The sequence below is a fragment of the Ornithorhynchus anatinus genome, chromosome 1 (assembly GCF_004115215.2).
Source record: "Ornithorhynchus anatinus isolate Pmale09 chromosome 1, mOrnAna1.pri.v4, whole genome shotgun sequence".
NCBI classification, from domain to species: domain Eukaryota; kingdom Metazoa; phylum Chordata; class Mammalia; order Monotremata; family Ornithorhynchidae; genus Ornithorhynchus; species Ornithorhynchus anatinus.
This window is the reverse complement of record NC_041728.1, coordinates 65,901,793-65,919,335: the sequence shown is the minus strand read 5'-3', so window position 1 is coordinate 65,919,335 and position 17,543 is coordinate 65,901,793. Positions and strand designations below refer to the sequence as shown.

Sequence of the window (17,543 nt, the reverse complement as noted above, 5' to 3'; positions counted from 1 at the left end):
TCATTCATTCATTCAATAGCATTTATTGAGCGCTTACTTTGTGCAGAGCACTGTACTAAGCGCTTGGAATGTACAAATCGGTAACAGAGACAGTCCCTGCCCTTTGACGGGCTTACAGTCTAATCGGGGGAGATAGACAGACAAGAACAATAGCAGTAAATAGAATCTAGGGGATGAACATCTGATTAAAACAATAGCAAATAAATAGAATTAAAGCGATGTACATTTCATTAACAAAATAAATAGGGTAATGAAAATATATACAGTTCATGACCTACTAACAGGACTTTTGGACATGAGCATGACCCGGGGGAAAGAGCCCGGTACTGGTTGTCAGAAGATACTCCACCTAGTCAGCTCTGCCACTGGCCAGCTGTGTGTGACCCTGGGCAACTCACTCAGCTGCTCTTGGGCCGCAGTTTCCTTACCTGTAAAATGGGGATGGGCTATCTGCTTTCTCTGCTCCCCAGATTAGGAGACAAAGTAAGACTGTCACTGTGTCTAAACCGATTGATTTAGACCTATCCCAGTGAGTAGCACAGCATAGGCACTTGATCAATACTCAAACTATGTAATATTTTGTAACCCAAGTCAGGTCAAAAGGGCTGAATATGTGTCCTGGAGGGTGCACAAATTTTCTAAGTAGCCTAGGAATCACTCAAGCGCTTGTTTGGCGTATTGGCACATTTTGCTCTTCTAATGCCAGCCTGCTCAACTATACCTTCATATTGTCTAACACATCTGCAACCCCTTGCCCATGTCCTTCCTCTGGCCTGGAACTCCATCCTGACCATATACATCAGACCACCAGTCTCCCCACCTTCAAGACCTTATTTTGGTCACATCTCCTCCAAGAGGCCTTCTGTACCTATTCATTATTTATTCCAATGTCTGTCTCCCCCTCTAGAGTGTACTCTCTTTGTGGGCAGGAAACACATCCACCAACAATATTTTCTTTTACTCTCCCAACTTCTTAGTACAGTGCTCTGCCCACAATAAGCGCTCCATAAAGCAGCATGGCCTAATGGGTAGAGCACACACCCGGGAGTCAGGCGGATCTGGATTCTAATCCCGGCTCTGCCACTTGTCTGCCGTGTGACCTCGGGCAAGTCGCTTCACTTCTCTGGGCTTCATTTCCCTCATCTGCAAAATGGGGGTTAAGACAATCCCCTGTGGTACAGGGATTGTGCCCAACCCAGTTTGCTAGTATCCACCCCAGTGCCTAGAAGAGCGTCTGGCATACAGTAAGTGCTCAGTAAATACCTTTGATTGATAGAGTGCAGAGAGGTGCCTCTGATTTTGCCAGGCTGACCTTCCATTTTTATTCTGGAAGGTGGTACTGGCGATGGCACCTTTGAGAACCTGTAGCATCTCCTCAGTCTCCCGTAGGCTGGGGAAATCTCCGTATATGTGTCAGAACAGGGTTTCCATTCAGTGGCATGGCAGTAGATCCCGGTGCTTTGCCATTCCTTTATCGAACAATGGTATTTATTGAGCACTTTCTATGTGCAGGGCGCTTGGAAAGTAAGTACCGTACAAGAGAGTTGGTAGACATGTTTCCTGCCCACAACAAGCTTACAGTCCAAAGACCTGAATGGGCTTTATGACTCTTGACCCCCACAATGAACTCTTCAATGATGGATGCCTGAATGTTGGTTTTTATGGAATTTAAGTCCTTACTATGTAACCAGTACTCTTCTAAGCACTGGACTAGGCACAAGTGAATTAGATTGGACACGGTCCCTATCCCGCATAATAATAATAATAATAATGTTGGTATTTGTTAAGCGCTTACTATGTGCCGAGCACTGTTCTAAGCGCTGGGGTAGACATAGGGGAATCAGGTTGTCCCACGTGGGGCTCACAGTCTTAATCCCCATTTTACAGATGAGGTAACTGAGGCACAGAGAAGTTAAGTGACTCGCCCACAGTCACACAGCCGACAAGTGGCAGAGCTGGGATTTGAACTCATGAGCCCTGACTCCAAAGCCCGTGCTCTTTCCACTGAGCCACGCTGCTTCTCCAATGGGGCTCGCATGGGGCTCACAATCTGAGGGGGAAGAACAGGTATTTATAATCCCCATTGTAGTTGACCTAGAGGCACAGAGAAGTTAAGCGATTTGCCCAAGGTCACACAGCAAGCAGTTGGCAGAGCCAGGATTAGAACGAAGGTCCTCTGATTCCTAGGCCTGGGCTCTGTACTCTAAGCCACGCTGCTTCTCTGGTGACGATATGGAGTGTTTTCCAAGCTCAACAGGGTTTCATCTTTGATAACAGAGGGTAGATTTAGGATAACATTGAAGGGGTTTTTTGTTTTGTTTTCTTTGTAGTATTTGTTAAGAATTTACTATGTGCCAGGCACTGTACTAAGTGCTGGAGTAGATACAGATTAATCCGGTTGGACACCGTCCAGGTCCCACTTGTGGCTCAAAGTCTTAATCCCCATTTTATAGACGAGGGGACCGAGGCACAGAGAATTGAAGTGACTTACCCAAGGACATCCTGCAAACGAGTGGCAAAGCTGGGGTTAGAACCCAGGTCCTCTCCCTCCCGGGCCTGGGCTCCGTCCACTAGCCCACGCTGCTTCTCTTCAGGGTTTATTACCATCTCTTCGGGATTCCCTCATTGTCTGAAATGAAGCTGGAGCTATCTTCACGCCTCAGAATGGTGGCTGGGATGTCGGCTGGACCATAAAGCCTCTTTTATGATATGTAGTAGTTCTTGGTTTGGAGGAAGCCTCCATGGCTGTGGCTCTTGTCCGCTTTGGCTTCCTACCACCTGTTGTAGAGAACCCTTGACGTCATTTGCATCCCACACTGTAGGTTTCTGTCAGCTCGTTTCTGCCTGAGTTATGAGGAACTGCAAGGTACTGTTGATTCAGGACTTGTTTTGTGGCACCAGAGAATTGAAAGGGTAATATTAGTTCTCAGAAATGCCTCTTATTCCAACGGCAATTTATCTGAATTGAGGCCCTAAATGTTCCTTTAAAATCTATTTGCAATAAACAACCATAATCTCGTTTTAACAGAGCCTCTTATTTCACCAGCATAATTACAATTAGAAATTGCTCTACGGTGCATAAAGAAACAGCCAGCTATACCACTCCAGATATTTATTTTTTACACTACCTGTAGCTTTGTGACGTACAAGACCAAACACAGTGATTTCATGTCATTTTAGCTAAAATTGTCACCTAAATATCATGTTCCCTTCTTGATTACCTCCTCACCACCCCCCCCCCCCGCCCAAATGATTCATAAGTCCATTACTGTTAAAATCCTTATTATGATTCTGAGTTAAAGGATCACTCCGGGGTTGATTTCCATTTTATTATTTTCTTTTAAATTGCCTGTGCTGAGCTCACTCGGCTTTTTAGGTCTCGGAGAGAAAAACAAAATGTTAGTCAAAATTCAACGAACTATTACTTAGTTGATTTTATTTTAACCAGTGCAGCTCCATAAATGAAATCATCTCTGTCATAATATATAATCCATGTGGTGACGGTATAGTGTGTACCATTGTTTTAAGAAGAGAACTACATCAGGGAACGATCCGGATCATTAAGGATTTATGTGAAACATCCCGATCCAGGAGGTGTTGTGAACGTGTCAGTTTGAATTGTTCTTGTGTTGTTTTCGTCTGAAAAACCCAATTTATGAAACTTCTTTCATTACAGTGACAGCGGAAGAGCTATGGAAGGGTGTTTTGGCAGAGACCGGGGTTGGAGCAAGGAAGGGAAGAGGCAAGAGAGCGAAGAAAAAGAGGAAAAAGGACCTCAACAGAGGCCAGCTTGTCGGTGAAGGTAAGCTCGTTACCAATCACCAGTTATTTACCCATCTGTAAATGTGATCAGGCTTGCAAAATGGGGGCAGTAAACCAAACGGTTTCATAACGCTCATCATCCCGTGAAAAATCTAGGGTGGATTTAAGTGAGTTCAGCCACGTGACTGATATCGACATGCTAATCGAGCCATCGAGGACAGCCACAAAAACACTCCAGTCTCGTTTGTGCTCTTGGGATGAGGGAGTCAGCCAGTCAATCGAATTTATTGAGCACTTACTGTATAAGGAGCACTGTACTTAGCACTGTACCTAGTCCTGGGGAGAATACAATAAAATAAACTCATTCCCTGCCCACAGTGAGCTTACAGTCTGGAGGGGAAGACAGACCTTAATATAAATAAATCACAGATGGAGTTCAGTTCAATTCTGTTCCATTCAGTCGTATTTATTAAGCACTTACTGTGTGCAAAGCACTGTACTAAGCACTTAGAGGAGTACAATACAATAAACAGACACATTCCCTGTCCACAGTGAGCTCACAGTCGAGGGGGGGGACAGACATTAATATGCATACATAAATAATTGATATCTACATATGTGCTGTGAGTGGCATGTGCCTCTCCAAACTGCCCTGGATTTACGTTGAAAGTGGGATGACAAGTGTACGCCACTTGTTGGCTACCCACCCTGGCCTCCTGCACTTCGTATGTCGTCTCGTTACTCTGCGTGTATTGCATATATTGGCACCACCTCCTTGCCATGCTTTCACTCACCCACCCCACCACCCTCAAGCTAAGCCACTAAGGTGGCTCCAGACTGTGAGCTCGTTGTGGGCTGGAGTGTTTGTTGTTACAGTGTACTCTCCCAAGCGTTCAGTACAGTGCTTTGCACACAGTAAGGGCACGACGAAGCTTGGCTGCTCATCGGAGACTCAGGAGCTGCCAGGGGTCCCCTCCCTCCTGGAGGCAAAGAGTTCAACCTTTGCTGTTCTTCTTTGGCTGCCTTTCCAGCTTTCTCCAGCACTAGGGCAGCTTGCATTCCTTACTCATCAGTGCCATTCATGGATTGATGGCGGCTTCAGAAGAAATGACGCTACTTGGTAAGCACTTACTGTGTGCCAAGCACTGTTTTAAGCTCTGGAGTAGATGCAGGTTCATCAGGATGGACATGGTCCCTGTCCCACTTGGGGCTCAAAGATAAGAGTAGGAGGGAGTAGAATTTAATCCCCATTTTACAGATGAAGAAACTGGGGGACAGAGAAGTAAAGTGACTTGCCCAGGGTCACACAGTAGCATCGTGGCAGACCTGGGATTAGAACCCAGGTCCTCTGACTCCTGAGCCAGTGCTGTTTCCACTAGGCCCCGCTGCTTCTCAGAACTTCTCCTTCCCCATCTTAACCTCAGTGATCATGATAGTGGTGAGCCATCTCATGAGATGATAAAGTTTCATGCCGCATTTAAAGACATTTTCAAAAGGCCGGCTGGATTCGGGGGTATAAAGATATAGCACTTGGAAGTTCGTTGTAGTACTTTACCCAACACATTTGGGTTATTTGTGTTGATATTACTTAGAGGTGAAAGTTTTTTATTTCTGTATTTTAAATCTCAAGGGCGCTCGGGTTTCCTCTGGCCGGGTCTGAATGTGCCCATCCTTAAAAATGGAGTGCTGCAGGGAGTTGCCCAAAGAGGAAAAGAAGAGCAAGAGAAGGTCCAGGCAGAGATGTTCCAGCAAAGGGAAGAATGGGAAAGAAAGAAAAAAATGAAGGTTAAAAGAGAGAGGGGCTGGGCTGGAAACTCTTGGGGAGGCGTCAGTCTCGGACCCCCGGATCCTGGGCCCAGAGGAGGTAAGAATTTTTTCCTTTTCCCTCGTGACAGCCTAATGGGCCGGTTTTCCACAGAAGGAGCATATGGAGATCTGGAATGGATTGGTCCTGAATTTGCAGGAGGCTAGCCTGACCACCTGTCACAACATCGCGCGGGGATGGGTTCGAGAATCGGTATGACGAGAGAGAGACAGGAGTCATCAGGCCAAGCAGTGCCAGATGTATTCCATGTGGCGAATTGGACTCCCCTTTCGTTAGGAGTATGCTTATTTAGTTACTCATCCGCAGCAAAGCGCCTGCCTTCCTCTCCACGAACACTTCCCACCCGGGAGGTTTCCCAACTTCTACCTGCTGGCGAGACCGGGAAGCAGGCACCAGCTGTCTCTAGAGGCTGTCTTTCAAATCATTCAGGGACGAGCTAACCTTCCAATCTCTTGGCCGTCAAGTTTCCTGGCCTACCTTTCCACCCTCGTGCGGGCTACCTTTCGAAACACCCGGCAATTGATACCCATTCCTCCTTACTCCAGCGAGGCGGTCCAATGGGTCACTCGGCACCTAGCGGGGTCAGGCAGAATGACGTCCCCAACTCTGGATAGAGGCGACTCACCACGTCGGTTTGACGGAGTCCGTCGAGTCCCCTCCACAGATATACGCTGCAACTTTTCGATTCGCGGCCGCGTTTGGGGGTGCTCGTGTGATGAGACTCATCACACGTTGATCTTCCAAATGACCAGACAAAGCAGCACCCCCGGGCAGTATGGCATAGCGATGGTCATCATGGGCATTTGTTGAGTGCCGGTGTGCAGAACACTTGTACCGGGAGCTTTGGGAACATTCATCATTTGTGAAAGTCTTGTTTTCTGCCCTCCCAAAATTACAATAAAACAGGGAAGACAGCAGCAGAAAGTCAACTACCCTGATGCCCAGCAAATAGAAATGGGGTGGCTCCTGTAGAACATTTAAGATTTTAGAAACCCAGCATTAGCTGAACTACATTAGAATCCAGAAAATGCATTCGTTCAGTTAAATTTATTGAGCGCTTACTGTGTGCAAAGCACGGTTCTAAGCACTTGGGAGAGTACAATATAACCTTAAAAACATTTCCTGCCAACAACGAGCCATATGGGGGGCTGGGGAGGGTGGTTGGAGGGGGGAGAGTTTGTGTTTGTGTGTCTTTTCATCAAACTCCTGAAAATGCCTTTGACTGTGGGTGGGTTTTAAGGGTGCACTTGTTGAATGTATGCTTTTTTAAAAAATGGTATTGGATAGCGCTTGCTGTGTGCCTGGTACTGTACTAAGTGCCTGGGTAACTACAAGCTAATCAGGTAGGCCTCAATCAATGTCCCACATGGTGCTTACAGTCTTAATCCCCATTTTACAGACAAGATAACTGAGGCACAAAGAAGAGAAGTGACTTGCCCAAGGACACACAGCAGACAAGTGCCAGAACTGGGATTGAAAACCAGGTCATTCTGACTCCCAGGCCAGTGCTCTATCCACTAGGTCACGCTGCTTTCATTCAACATCTGTCTGTAGGATTTAAATTTTACATAGGGAGCTTTTATAAGGTTTCGTGAATTGCCTCGTTATCAATCTAGTCTGACAGAAGCTGTCTTGAGCCAAAGTCAGTGACTGCATCTTTATTATGTATTCAGAGCATATTAAAGGGCCTTGGCCTTATTCCCGACTTATCTCTCTCGTTCAACCCACATGCTTGACCTGTCTCCAAATCCTGTCGTTTTTACCTTCGCATCATTAAAATCAGCCCTTTCCTCTCCATTCAAACTCTACTAGGCTGATCCAAGCCCTTATAATAATAATTTTGGTATTTAAGTATTTTCTATGTGCCATGCACTGTACTAAGTGCCGGCGTGGATACAAGCAAATTGGATTGGACTCAGTCCTTGTGCCTTATGGGGCTCACCATCTAAATCCCCATTTTACAGATGAGGCACAGAGAAGTGAAGTAATAATGTTGGTATTTGTTAAGCGCTTACTATGTGCAAAGCACTGTTCTAAGCGCTGGGGGGATACAAGGTGATCAGGTTGTCCCTCGTGGGGCTCACAGTTTTAATCCCCATTTTACAGATGAGGTAACCGAGGCACAGAGAAGTAAGTGACTTGCCCAAGGTTACACCACAGACAAGTGGCGAGGGTGGGATTAGAACCCATGTCCTTGTAACTCCCTTACCATATCCCACTTTGACTACCGCATCAGCCTTCTCATTGTCCTCCCTGCCTCCTGTCTCTCCCCACTCCATACTTAACGCCACTGGCCAGATCATTATTCTAAAAAAAAAAATTCAATCCATGTCTCGCCACTCCTCAAGAACCTCCAGTTCTCGAGTGGTTACCCACCGCCCCTCTCCCCCCCCCCCCCCCCCCCCCCCCCCACCGCATGAAACAAACTCCTCACTGTCAGCTTTAAATCACTCAATCAGGTCACCCCTCCTATCTTGATTTTTCTACTACAACTCAACCTGCCCACTCTACTCCTTCAAAACACCTCATTTGGGTCTAGCTCACTGCTAACCCCTTGCCCACATCCTCCCTGTGGCCTGGAATCTCCTCCTTCTTTCATATCTGACAGACAGCCACTCTGCACACCTTTGTAGGCCTAAAATCACACCTCTTCCCCGACTGAGCCCTAATAGCCTCTACTCCCTCTTCTTTCTGCATCGCCTAAGTACTTGGATCTGCTCCCTCTTAGTTACTTGATATTCATCCATCTCCAGTCCCACATATCCATACTTTAAGGTCTGGCTCCCCCTCTGTAAACTCCTGCTGGGCAGAGAACGTGTCTACGAACTCTGTTGTATTGTACTCTTCCAAGTGCTTCGGACAGTGCTCTTTCCGCAGTAGGTGTTCAATAAATATGATTGATACATACCATTGATTGACTGGAAAAAAATGTTTTTTTTAATCTTGCAACAGGTGCTACCAGGTTAGCCTTCGCTAAAATCTCTCAAATGCTTCTTTATTTAAAGGACTCGCCAAGATAAAATCAGTGAGTGTTACCAGTCTCAGTTCTCGTGTCATTTGAAATGAACAGCTGTCTGCTGGGTTCACCTTGACACCATCAGATATAAATTGGACTAATTAGCTGTGGTAATTTTAGCTCCGAAAACCGGGTTTTTTAAGCACGTTGAAAGGCAAATAAGGGTGTCTTGGAGCGTGAGAGATGTTTCTCAGCTTGACTTGTATTTCAGTATTAGTGATGAGGGAAATTTGAGGGGAGTTGTACTTTCCAAGTGCTTAGTACAGTGCTCTGCACACAGTAAGTGCTCAATAAATATGACTGAATGAGTGAATCTCCCATATAACAAAGCTGCCCGTGATGGCTTCACGGCTCTCCCTCTCAATTCCCCTCTCCCCTCCTCCTTCTCTCCCCCACCTGAGCTACCCTCTTACTGTACCTCGCTCTTGACTGTGCTGCATCCAATACACTGCTCAAGACTTTCTGCCCTTGCCATTTCTGCAGAGCACTGTACTAAGCACTTGGAAAATACAGTTCGGCAACACATAGAGGCAATCCTTACCCAACAACGGAATCACAATCTAGAAGGGGGAGGGAGATGAAATGAGTTCACTGGAGCCTTTTGAGGAAGGCAATGATGTGTTCCAAGCAGCATTTTCAAAAGACACTCCGAGCAGTTGAATTTAAGAAGGGAGAGATTTGCGGCAGGGTGAGGAATGAGAAGAGTGTAAGGGTAGCTAAAAAAACTTGTCAAAGATGACATGCAAGAAGACTAATCAAGGTGTGTTCTGTCATCCGTATATTGCCTTCATTAGGTCCCTGTGTCAGTAATAATAATAATGGTATTTGTTAAGGGCTTACTATGTGCCAAGCACTGTTCTAAATCCTGGGATAGATACAAAGTTATCAGGTTGTCCCACGTGAGGCTCCCAGTCTTTAATCCCTGTTTTACAGATGAGGTACTGTTCGTTCATTCATTGATAGTCATTGAGTGCCCACTATCTTTTTATGGTATTGGTTATGTGTTTACTGTGTTCCAGGCACTGTACTAAACACTAGAGTAAATACAAGATAATCAGGTTGGACCCAATCCACATGCCAGGTGGAGTCACAGTCATAATCCCCATTTTCCAGGTGATGAAACTAAGGCACAGTAAAGCCAAGTGACTTGCCCAAGGATACAAAGCAGATAAGTGGCAGAGCTGGGATTAAAACCCAGGTCCTATGACTCCCAGGCCTGTGCTTTTGCCGCTAGACCATGCTGCTTTATTATGTGCCAAGCCCTGTATTATGTGTTTGGTAGCATAAAATAACAAAAGAAGCAATCTCCGTCATCAAGTTGCAATTTAATAAAGCCATAATCAGTCTAATGATGGACCCTAAAAAATTGAATTGGCGTACTACGGCTCTCATTTGACTTCCCGAGTGAGGCTGTTGACCCAAACAGATTGTCAGGTGTAAAACGAGACGCTCTATTCAGTTGATGACTGTTTCGCCCAGCTTTCCGAATGAGATGCCGTTGCCCAAATTCCTGATCGACAACTGCTAACGGCTTTGTGCTTTCTTTTCATTCTGCTCCTGAGCTGCCGGAATGGCCCCGAGCCTCACAGAGCTTCAGCAGGTACAGGGAACCAGAAAGGGTTAGGCTGGAAAAAGTCAGGCAGACTTTGCGGTAAACTCTGAGGCGAGGTTGGTAGTTGTGACTAAAATTCTTTGTTCGTTTTCCCACATAGGTTAGCAGTGAAAGCAGGCTCACCTCTTGAAGTGGGGAGCCCAAAAATGGGGATTTTTGCTTAGAAAATTATCTTCCCTCAATTTTCCTAATCTTGCCTTATGGTCAGGGAATGTTTCCATCAATTGTATTGTATTGTACTCTCCCAAGTGCTTAGTTCAGTGTTGTACATATAGCAAATCAGTCAGTGAATGAATCAGTCGTATTTTTTGAGCACTTACCGTGTGCGGAACATTGTACTAAGTGCTTGGGAGAGCACAACCCAACAATAGAGCAGATATATTCCCTGCCCACAGTGAATTTACAGTCTAAAGGGGGAGACATTTATATAAATAAGTAAATTTTGGATATGGTCATAAGTGCTGTTGGGCTGAGGGGTGGGTGATGCATAAAGGGAGCAAGTCAGGGCGATGCAGAGGGGAGTGGGAAAAGAGGAATGGAGGGCTTAGTCAGGGAAGGCCCCTTGGAGGAGGTGTGCTTTCAGTAAGGCTTCGAAAGTGGGGAGAGTCATCATCGGTCGGATATGAGAAGGGAGGGCATTCCAAGCCAGAGGCAGAACGTGGGCGAGAGGTCGGTGGCAAGACAGTGCTCTGTACACCGTAAGCGCTCATTAAGTAACGGCGGAATGAATGAATGAATAGACGAGATCGACGTTCAGTGAGTGGGTTGGCGTTAGAGGATTAAAGTGTGCTATCTGGGTGGTAGCAGGAGGGTGGTGAAGTGAGGTAGGAGGGGGTAAGGTGATTGAGTGCTTTAAAGCCAGTGGTAAGGAGTTTCTGTTTGATGTGAAGGTGCACTTCTTACAGTCCTAAACTGGGCCTAATGATTATACCCCACAGAAGCATTGTGCGGTCCTGTTTTGTCTTATGCTGTCGAATCATCTCCAACCCATAGGGGTGTATATGAATAATAATAATAATTATGGTATTTGTTAAGCACTTACTATGTGCCCAGCACTGTTCTAAGCACTGATAATGGTGGTTACCATTTAGAGTTCCTGCTGTTTAGATGCTTAATGGCTGAACTCTCAGCAAAGAAACATAAAGCAGTGAGTAGGACCCGTCCGTTACCTTTTCTTTAAGTTTGGGAAAAAATCAAGCCTGCAGTGCGAAAGAAATCTTCTTAAGAGGAAACTTTACTGTAACTGTCTGCCATTAAATCTTTGCTGAGAAGGAGAAACTGCCTAATGTTTTCTGTGTGCGGATCACACAGTGTGCATGTTGGCATAGAGGAAATTAGTAGGGCTAGTATTGATAAACTCTCTGATTCATGTTCCCCCTCTATATTAAACATAAAAATATTGTAACTTCCCTACAGAAATGGTTACGGTTACATCGTATAAGCGCAAAATCAAAATGAACAACAGTAATGGAACCAGTAGCCGAGTAAATGCCATCTAACTGGGTAGCTCTCTGTTCTTGGTACTTTATTCTAGGAGCTAAATAGCAGTTTCTATTTCTAGTGGAACTAATCTTTCTCCAGATACTTCCTTAGGTCTGACAGCTTTATCAGCTTTGTCTTCTAATGCAAAGTTCCTTCTCCCCCTTTAGTGCTAGGATTTGGAGAATGTATTTCTATAGAATAAGGTGGGGGAAAGTATTGACATTCTTTTCTGTTTCCTCGAAGAAAAGAACGGCTAGGTAATAATAATAATTGTGACATTTGTTCAGCGCTTACGATTTGCAGGCACTGTACTAAGCACTGAGGTAGATACAGGGTAGATACAAGCTAATCAGTTTGGACTCAGTCCATGTGCCCCATGGGTCTCACGGTCTTAATTCCCATTTTACAGGATGAGGTGCCTGTGGCACAGAGAAGTGAAGTGAGTTGCCCAAGATCACACAGCAGACAAGGGACAGAGCCAGCATTGGAACCCAGGTCCTTATGACTTCCAGCCCCTTGCTCTTTCCAATAGGCTACACTGCTTCATAGACATGGTTGTGTGGGGCCTAGGGACAGCCTGACCCTCTCTACCCAGATGCGTGCGATGTTCAAGCTCATCGGCGAGAGGGAGGAAGGAGCCTCTGCTGGACTCAATCTCCCCATTCTGTTCTTCTCCTAGACAATAGCAATTAACTCAAAGGGGAAATGTTATTTCACCAGCCACCTTAACGCGTGGCACCTCATCTTCCTCCTTTCGTCTACCGTCGGCAGTGAAGCAAAAATGGAAATTTCAGTCCCGATCATATTAACCGCTCATTTGGGTTTTAAGAAGATTGGTTGACATTAACCAAATAGACTTTTGAATACAAATAATCCATATTGCACAGAAGGAAGAGTAATATGAAGAACGGTAACGGGCAGCTGGAGGGATTTTCCCGAAGTTAAAATACATAAAATCGTCCCCTCGCCGAGGCCTTTGCATCTTGTTGTCTTTTGCGTTAGGAGAAATGGTTGCCATTACTTAGGATTGAGGGTTTTTGTCTAGGGAATGAGACTCAAATATTTCATCTCCCACAAGATACATGAGACAATTTGGGCAAGCTTCATTAATTTTTGTTCTGCCCCAGGGATTAGCAACCCATGACTGAAAATGGGAAAACATTGTTTCATTTGGCCTTCACTTTCCAGACATGTTAAAAGGCAGAATTTCCCCCGTTAGCTGTTCTTTCCAAGGGTGCCAGCACTTTCTTCATTTTGGAAGAGCCAGTCTAAAATTTCCATCCCTCATCTCCTCTGCATAAAACTCAAAGAGTGAAAATAGCCATAAAGGGAAAATTGGAAAATTAGCTCATAACACAACTGAGACCAAAAACAATAATTTAACTCAATAATCAAACTGATATATTAAAAAATTCCATAATGATAATCATGGGATTTGTTAAGAGCTTATTCTGTGCCAGATACTGTATTATGTTCGTGCACTATAATTGAGATTAAATTTGCTTGAATTTCAGTATATTCTGCAAACCTGAAATATCTTCACTTAATGTGTGTTTTAAGAATACAGGAAATAAAGGCTCATTCCCCTTCCACCAGAATCTTGTTTAGCAGTAGAGACTTTAACACAATTCTTTGGTTAATTTGACAGATGACAACTCACCCCACATTCAAGCCCTCATAAAGTCTGACCTCTAGCAAGTGTGTCCCTGATGAATTCCTCCCCCCACCCCAAATCCTCTGAGCACTGGTCATCTCCAGCACTTCTAAACTTACCTATACCCAGCCTTGGCAGTTTGGGAATCGGTATGATTCAGTTGTCCATTTAATTGCTCACTTCGTTTACTGTAGTTGTGGATATCCTCATGCCCGTCCTTCAACCAATCAATCAGTGGCATTTATTGAGCGCTTAATGAGTACAGAATACTGTATTAAGCGCGTGGGAGAGTACAGTCTGACAGAATTTGCAGGCACATTCCCTGCCCACAATGAGCTGACAGTCTAGGAGGGGACAGAATTAATATAAGTAAATTTAAGCTGTGGACACAAGGGCCGTGGAGCTGAGGAAGGGTAAATAAGGGTGCCAATCTGAGCGCAGTTCTCCAGCTTAGAATATCAAGCTCCTTGTTCTCAGGGACCAAGTCAGTTCTTTGTTTTGCACTTTCCATGAGCTTAGTACAGAGTTTTGCCCCAACTGGACACTCAGAACATACAACTACTGTACCACAACTAAAGACAATAATGATAATTATAGTATTTGCTAAACGCTTTCTACGTGGGGGGGGTAGATACAAGGTAATCAGTTTGTCCCACGTGGAGCTCACAGTCTTAATCCCCGTTGTACAGATGAGGTAACTGAGGCACAGAGAAGTGAAATGACTTGCCCAAGATCACATAGGAGACATGTGGCAGACCCGGAGTTAGAAGCCATATCCTTCTGACTCCCAAGCCTGTGCTTTATCCACTAAGCCACCCTGCTTCTCACAGGTTTAGGAGTCAGAAGGACCTGGGATCTAATCCCGGCTCCCCCACGTGTCAGTCACGGAACATTTCTGGACAACAGGGTTACAGCCCACCACCTATTTCTCCAGGGGATTGTGAGGATAAATAAGATTAAATTCTTAGGTTCAGCCTTTCTCTTAAGTTTACCTCTTTTCGAGATGAAAAATCCATCCCAGACCACTTCATCGTCTATTTACAAAATGGTTTGTTCTCACACAACAAAAGTACTCCACTTGTGAGGATTGATTTTATTCTAATCACACATTCTTTTTCTATTTCCGGCGCTTACAGAATCCCTTTCAGGGTACAAAAGGCGAGTACAGCTAATTTCCTTTCCGCCGACAAGATCAAACCTGGGCACCAATAAAAATCGAATGCGGGAAAGTTGTTATTCGATTTAGAAGAGTGGCTTTTCAGAGGAGACAAAGGATTTATTTGAGAGCGCATATCAGAAGATTAAGCAAGTCAGTACCTTTAGGATGAATAATTGTTGCCAGTGTGCTGGATGGAAAATGGCAGCTGAATCAAGAAATATTTAAACTGCTTGCTTTCCCAGGCTGCCCTTTCTGCCGAATTCAGTGTCCAGAAATAGATAAAAGAACCTGTTTTTCCCTGCCTTAGATCAATAGACTAGCCTCCAAATAGTCGTGCTGTTTAATGCAGAAATCCGGAAGTGTGTTGGATGGGCCTTTCGATACCTCATGAGAAAAAGGCATTGAGCAGGCAAGAGCAGGTGTTTACGACTTTATAAAATGTGAAGTGTGACCATATCAGAAAAGTGGAACTATTTTACCACGGGTGTGGCTTCGTCAAAGAAAAGGTGTATCTTGCAGTTCAACCTGTGATTCCCATCTTTAAGATCCGTCGTCCCCAACAAATTATACCCAATCGCCCTCTTCGATAGCCTCTCACTTTTTCAGGTGCTAGATGAAGCTCTCCTCTTTTGGCTAAGTATGGCTGTGCAGCAGTGTTGATCTTGGCCACTATAAACTCTCGCAGGGCTGTTCCTGTGGCGTCACTACCGTGCACTTGTACTTTATACACTCCCGAGTATTTAGATTTTCATTTGTCGTCCCTTATCAAGGGTGTATATCAAGGGATTTCCTCCCTGAGGACTGTAATAATAGTTGTGCTATTTCTTAAGTGCTTACTATTTGCCAAGCAACATCCTTAATGCTGGAGTAGGAACGGGATAATCAGGTCAGACCCAGATCCTGAATAAAATTGACCACTCGAACCTCTGTGACCTTCAAATCCGAGTTTCTCCTTTTCCATCCATGACTTAAAAGTTCTTAGTGCTATATTTGTCCCCACATGAGAAGCAGCATGGCGAAGTGGATAGACATTGGGCCTGGGAGTCAGGAGGACATGGGTTCTAATCCTGGCTCTGCCACTTGTCTGCTCTGTGACCTTGGGCAAGTCGCTTCACATCTCTGTGCCTCAGTTACCTCATCTGTAAAATGATTGAGACTATGAGTCTGTCCGTTCCCGGCACTCAGTACACTGCCTGGCACACAGTAAGCGCTTAACAAATACCACAGTTATTCTTATTAAAGCCCTCAATTCCCCCCCCCCTTGCATATCTCTCTTCCACTTGTATTTGTACCATTTCTTCACCCCAACTCCATCGCACTTCTATGCATATCCAGAATATATTTTAGATATCTACCTCTTCCTCCTGATTGAAAGCCCTTGTCTCTGGGCAACATGTCTTCTAACTCTATTGTACTCCCTGACATGTGTGCTTAGTACAGTGCTCTGCGATTGATCCTTTATAGATCACGGGCCTGGGGGTCAGAAGGACCTGAATTCTAATCCTGGCCCTTCCACTTGTCGGCTGGGTGACTTAGGGCAAGTCATTTCACTGCTCTGGGCCTCAGTTCCCTCATCTCTAAAATGGAGATTAAGACTGCGAGCCCCATATGAGGCGGGACTGTGTTCAACTTGATTAATTTGTACCTACCCCAGTGCTTGACACATAGTAAGCACTTAACAAATGCCATCATCATCATCACTTGCAGCTGTAACCTCCTTATAGGCATGTCTACCAACACTGCTGTATTGTTCTTTTCCAAGCACTTAATACAATGCTCCAGGCTCAGAAAGCGCTCAATAAGTACCACTTTTTGAACGGTGAGCAATCACTGAGCAGCATGAAGTATCTCCACTGTTTCTGTAGTCAGCTCTCGTCCTTTCTTCCCTTCCTTCTCGTAGGTTTCTACAGGGATGCATCGACAGGGAACATGTCTAACCAACTCTGGTGTATTCTCCCAAGCAGTTAGTACCGTGCTCTGCACCCAGTAAACACTCAGTAAATACCACTGATTGACTACCATCAGATTCAAGCTTGGTAGTGCCATGATGACTTCCAGAAATTTTGCCCCCAGGGCCAAACCTTCACATTTTGCCCAATTTCTCCTCTTGGAAAGACCTCACCCTCTAAGGTGTTCATGACCTAATGGCAAGACCATGGGCTTGGAAGTCAGAGGAGGTGGGTTCTAATCCCAGCTCTGCTGCTTATCTCCTCTGTGACCTTGGGCACGTCACTTCCCTTATGTGCCTCACTTCCCTTATCTATCAAATGGGGATTAAGACCGTGAGCCCCATGTGGGACGGGGACTGCGTCCAACCTGATTTATCTTCCATCTACCCCAGTGCTTAGAACAGTGCTTGACACATAGCAAGCGCTTAGCAAATGCCATCATCATTATTTTTATTAGTCTTAGGAGAGGGAATGCGTCCGTTTATTGTTGTGTTGTACTCTCCCAAGCGCTTAGTCCAGTGCCCTCCACACAGTAAGCGCTCAGTAAATACCAGTGAATGAGTTCAGAAGAATGCTCTGCACACTGAAGTTGCTCAACATGTAAATATCGATTGGACGGTGGATGCCTTCTCTGCCGCCATGAGCCTCGTTGCCCTTAAGGCGAGGGGAGCCACGTGGCTTCTCGGTGACCTCTCCTTTCTATAAAAAAAGAAAAGGCCCCGCACATAAAGTTCCCATTGCTCAGTGTCATCTGTTGAATCTGCTTTGGAATCTTCCAGTTCTTCCACCACCACCCCCACCTCAAAGATATGCAGCGTAACATTTTCCCTCTTAGAATCAAGATTCCATAGCCCTAAATGATGAACGTAAGTAGTGTTACTGTTGTTAGTTTGTAATTCATTCATTCATTCACTCAGTCGTATTTATTGAGTGCTTCCAGTGTGCAGAGCACTGTCCTAAGCGCTTGGAAAGTACAATTCAGCAACAGATAGAGACAATCTCTACCCAACAACGGGCTCACAGCCTAGACAGAGGAAACAGACAACAAAGCGAAACAAGTAAACAGGCATCAATAGCATCAAAA

General features: G+C 45.1%; 1 protein-coding gene across 2 annotated transcripts in view; it reads left to right on the top strand.

The window, feature by feature from the left end:
* Window positions 1–17,543, top strand: part of MRPS5 (mitochondrial ribosomal protein S5) — a 97,743-nt gene that overhangs the window by 45,413 nt on the left and 34,787 nt on the right. For both annotated transcript variants that reach the window (XM_029074397.1, XM_029074393.1), the window contains 2 exons: window positions 3,677–3,802; window positions 5,393–5,626. In XM_029074397.1, the coding sequence (XP_028930230.1) occupies window positions 3,677–3,802; window positions 5,393–5,626 (360 nt within the window). The remainder of the gene's footprint in view (window positions 1–3,676; window positions 3,803–5,392; window positions 5,627–17,543) is intronic.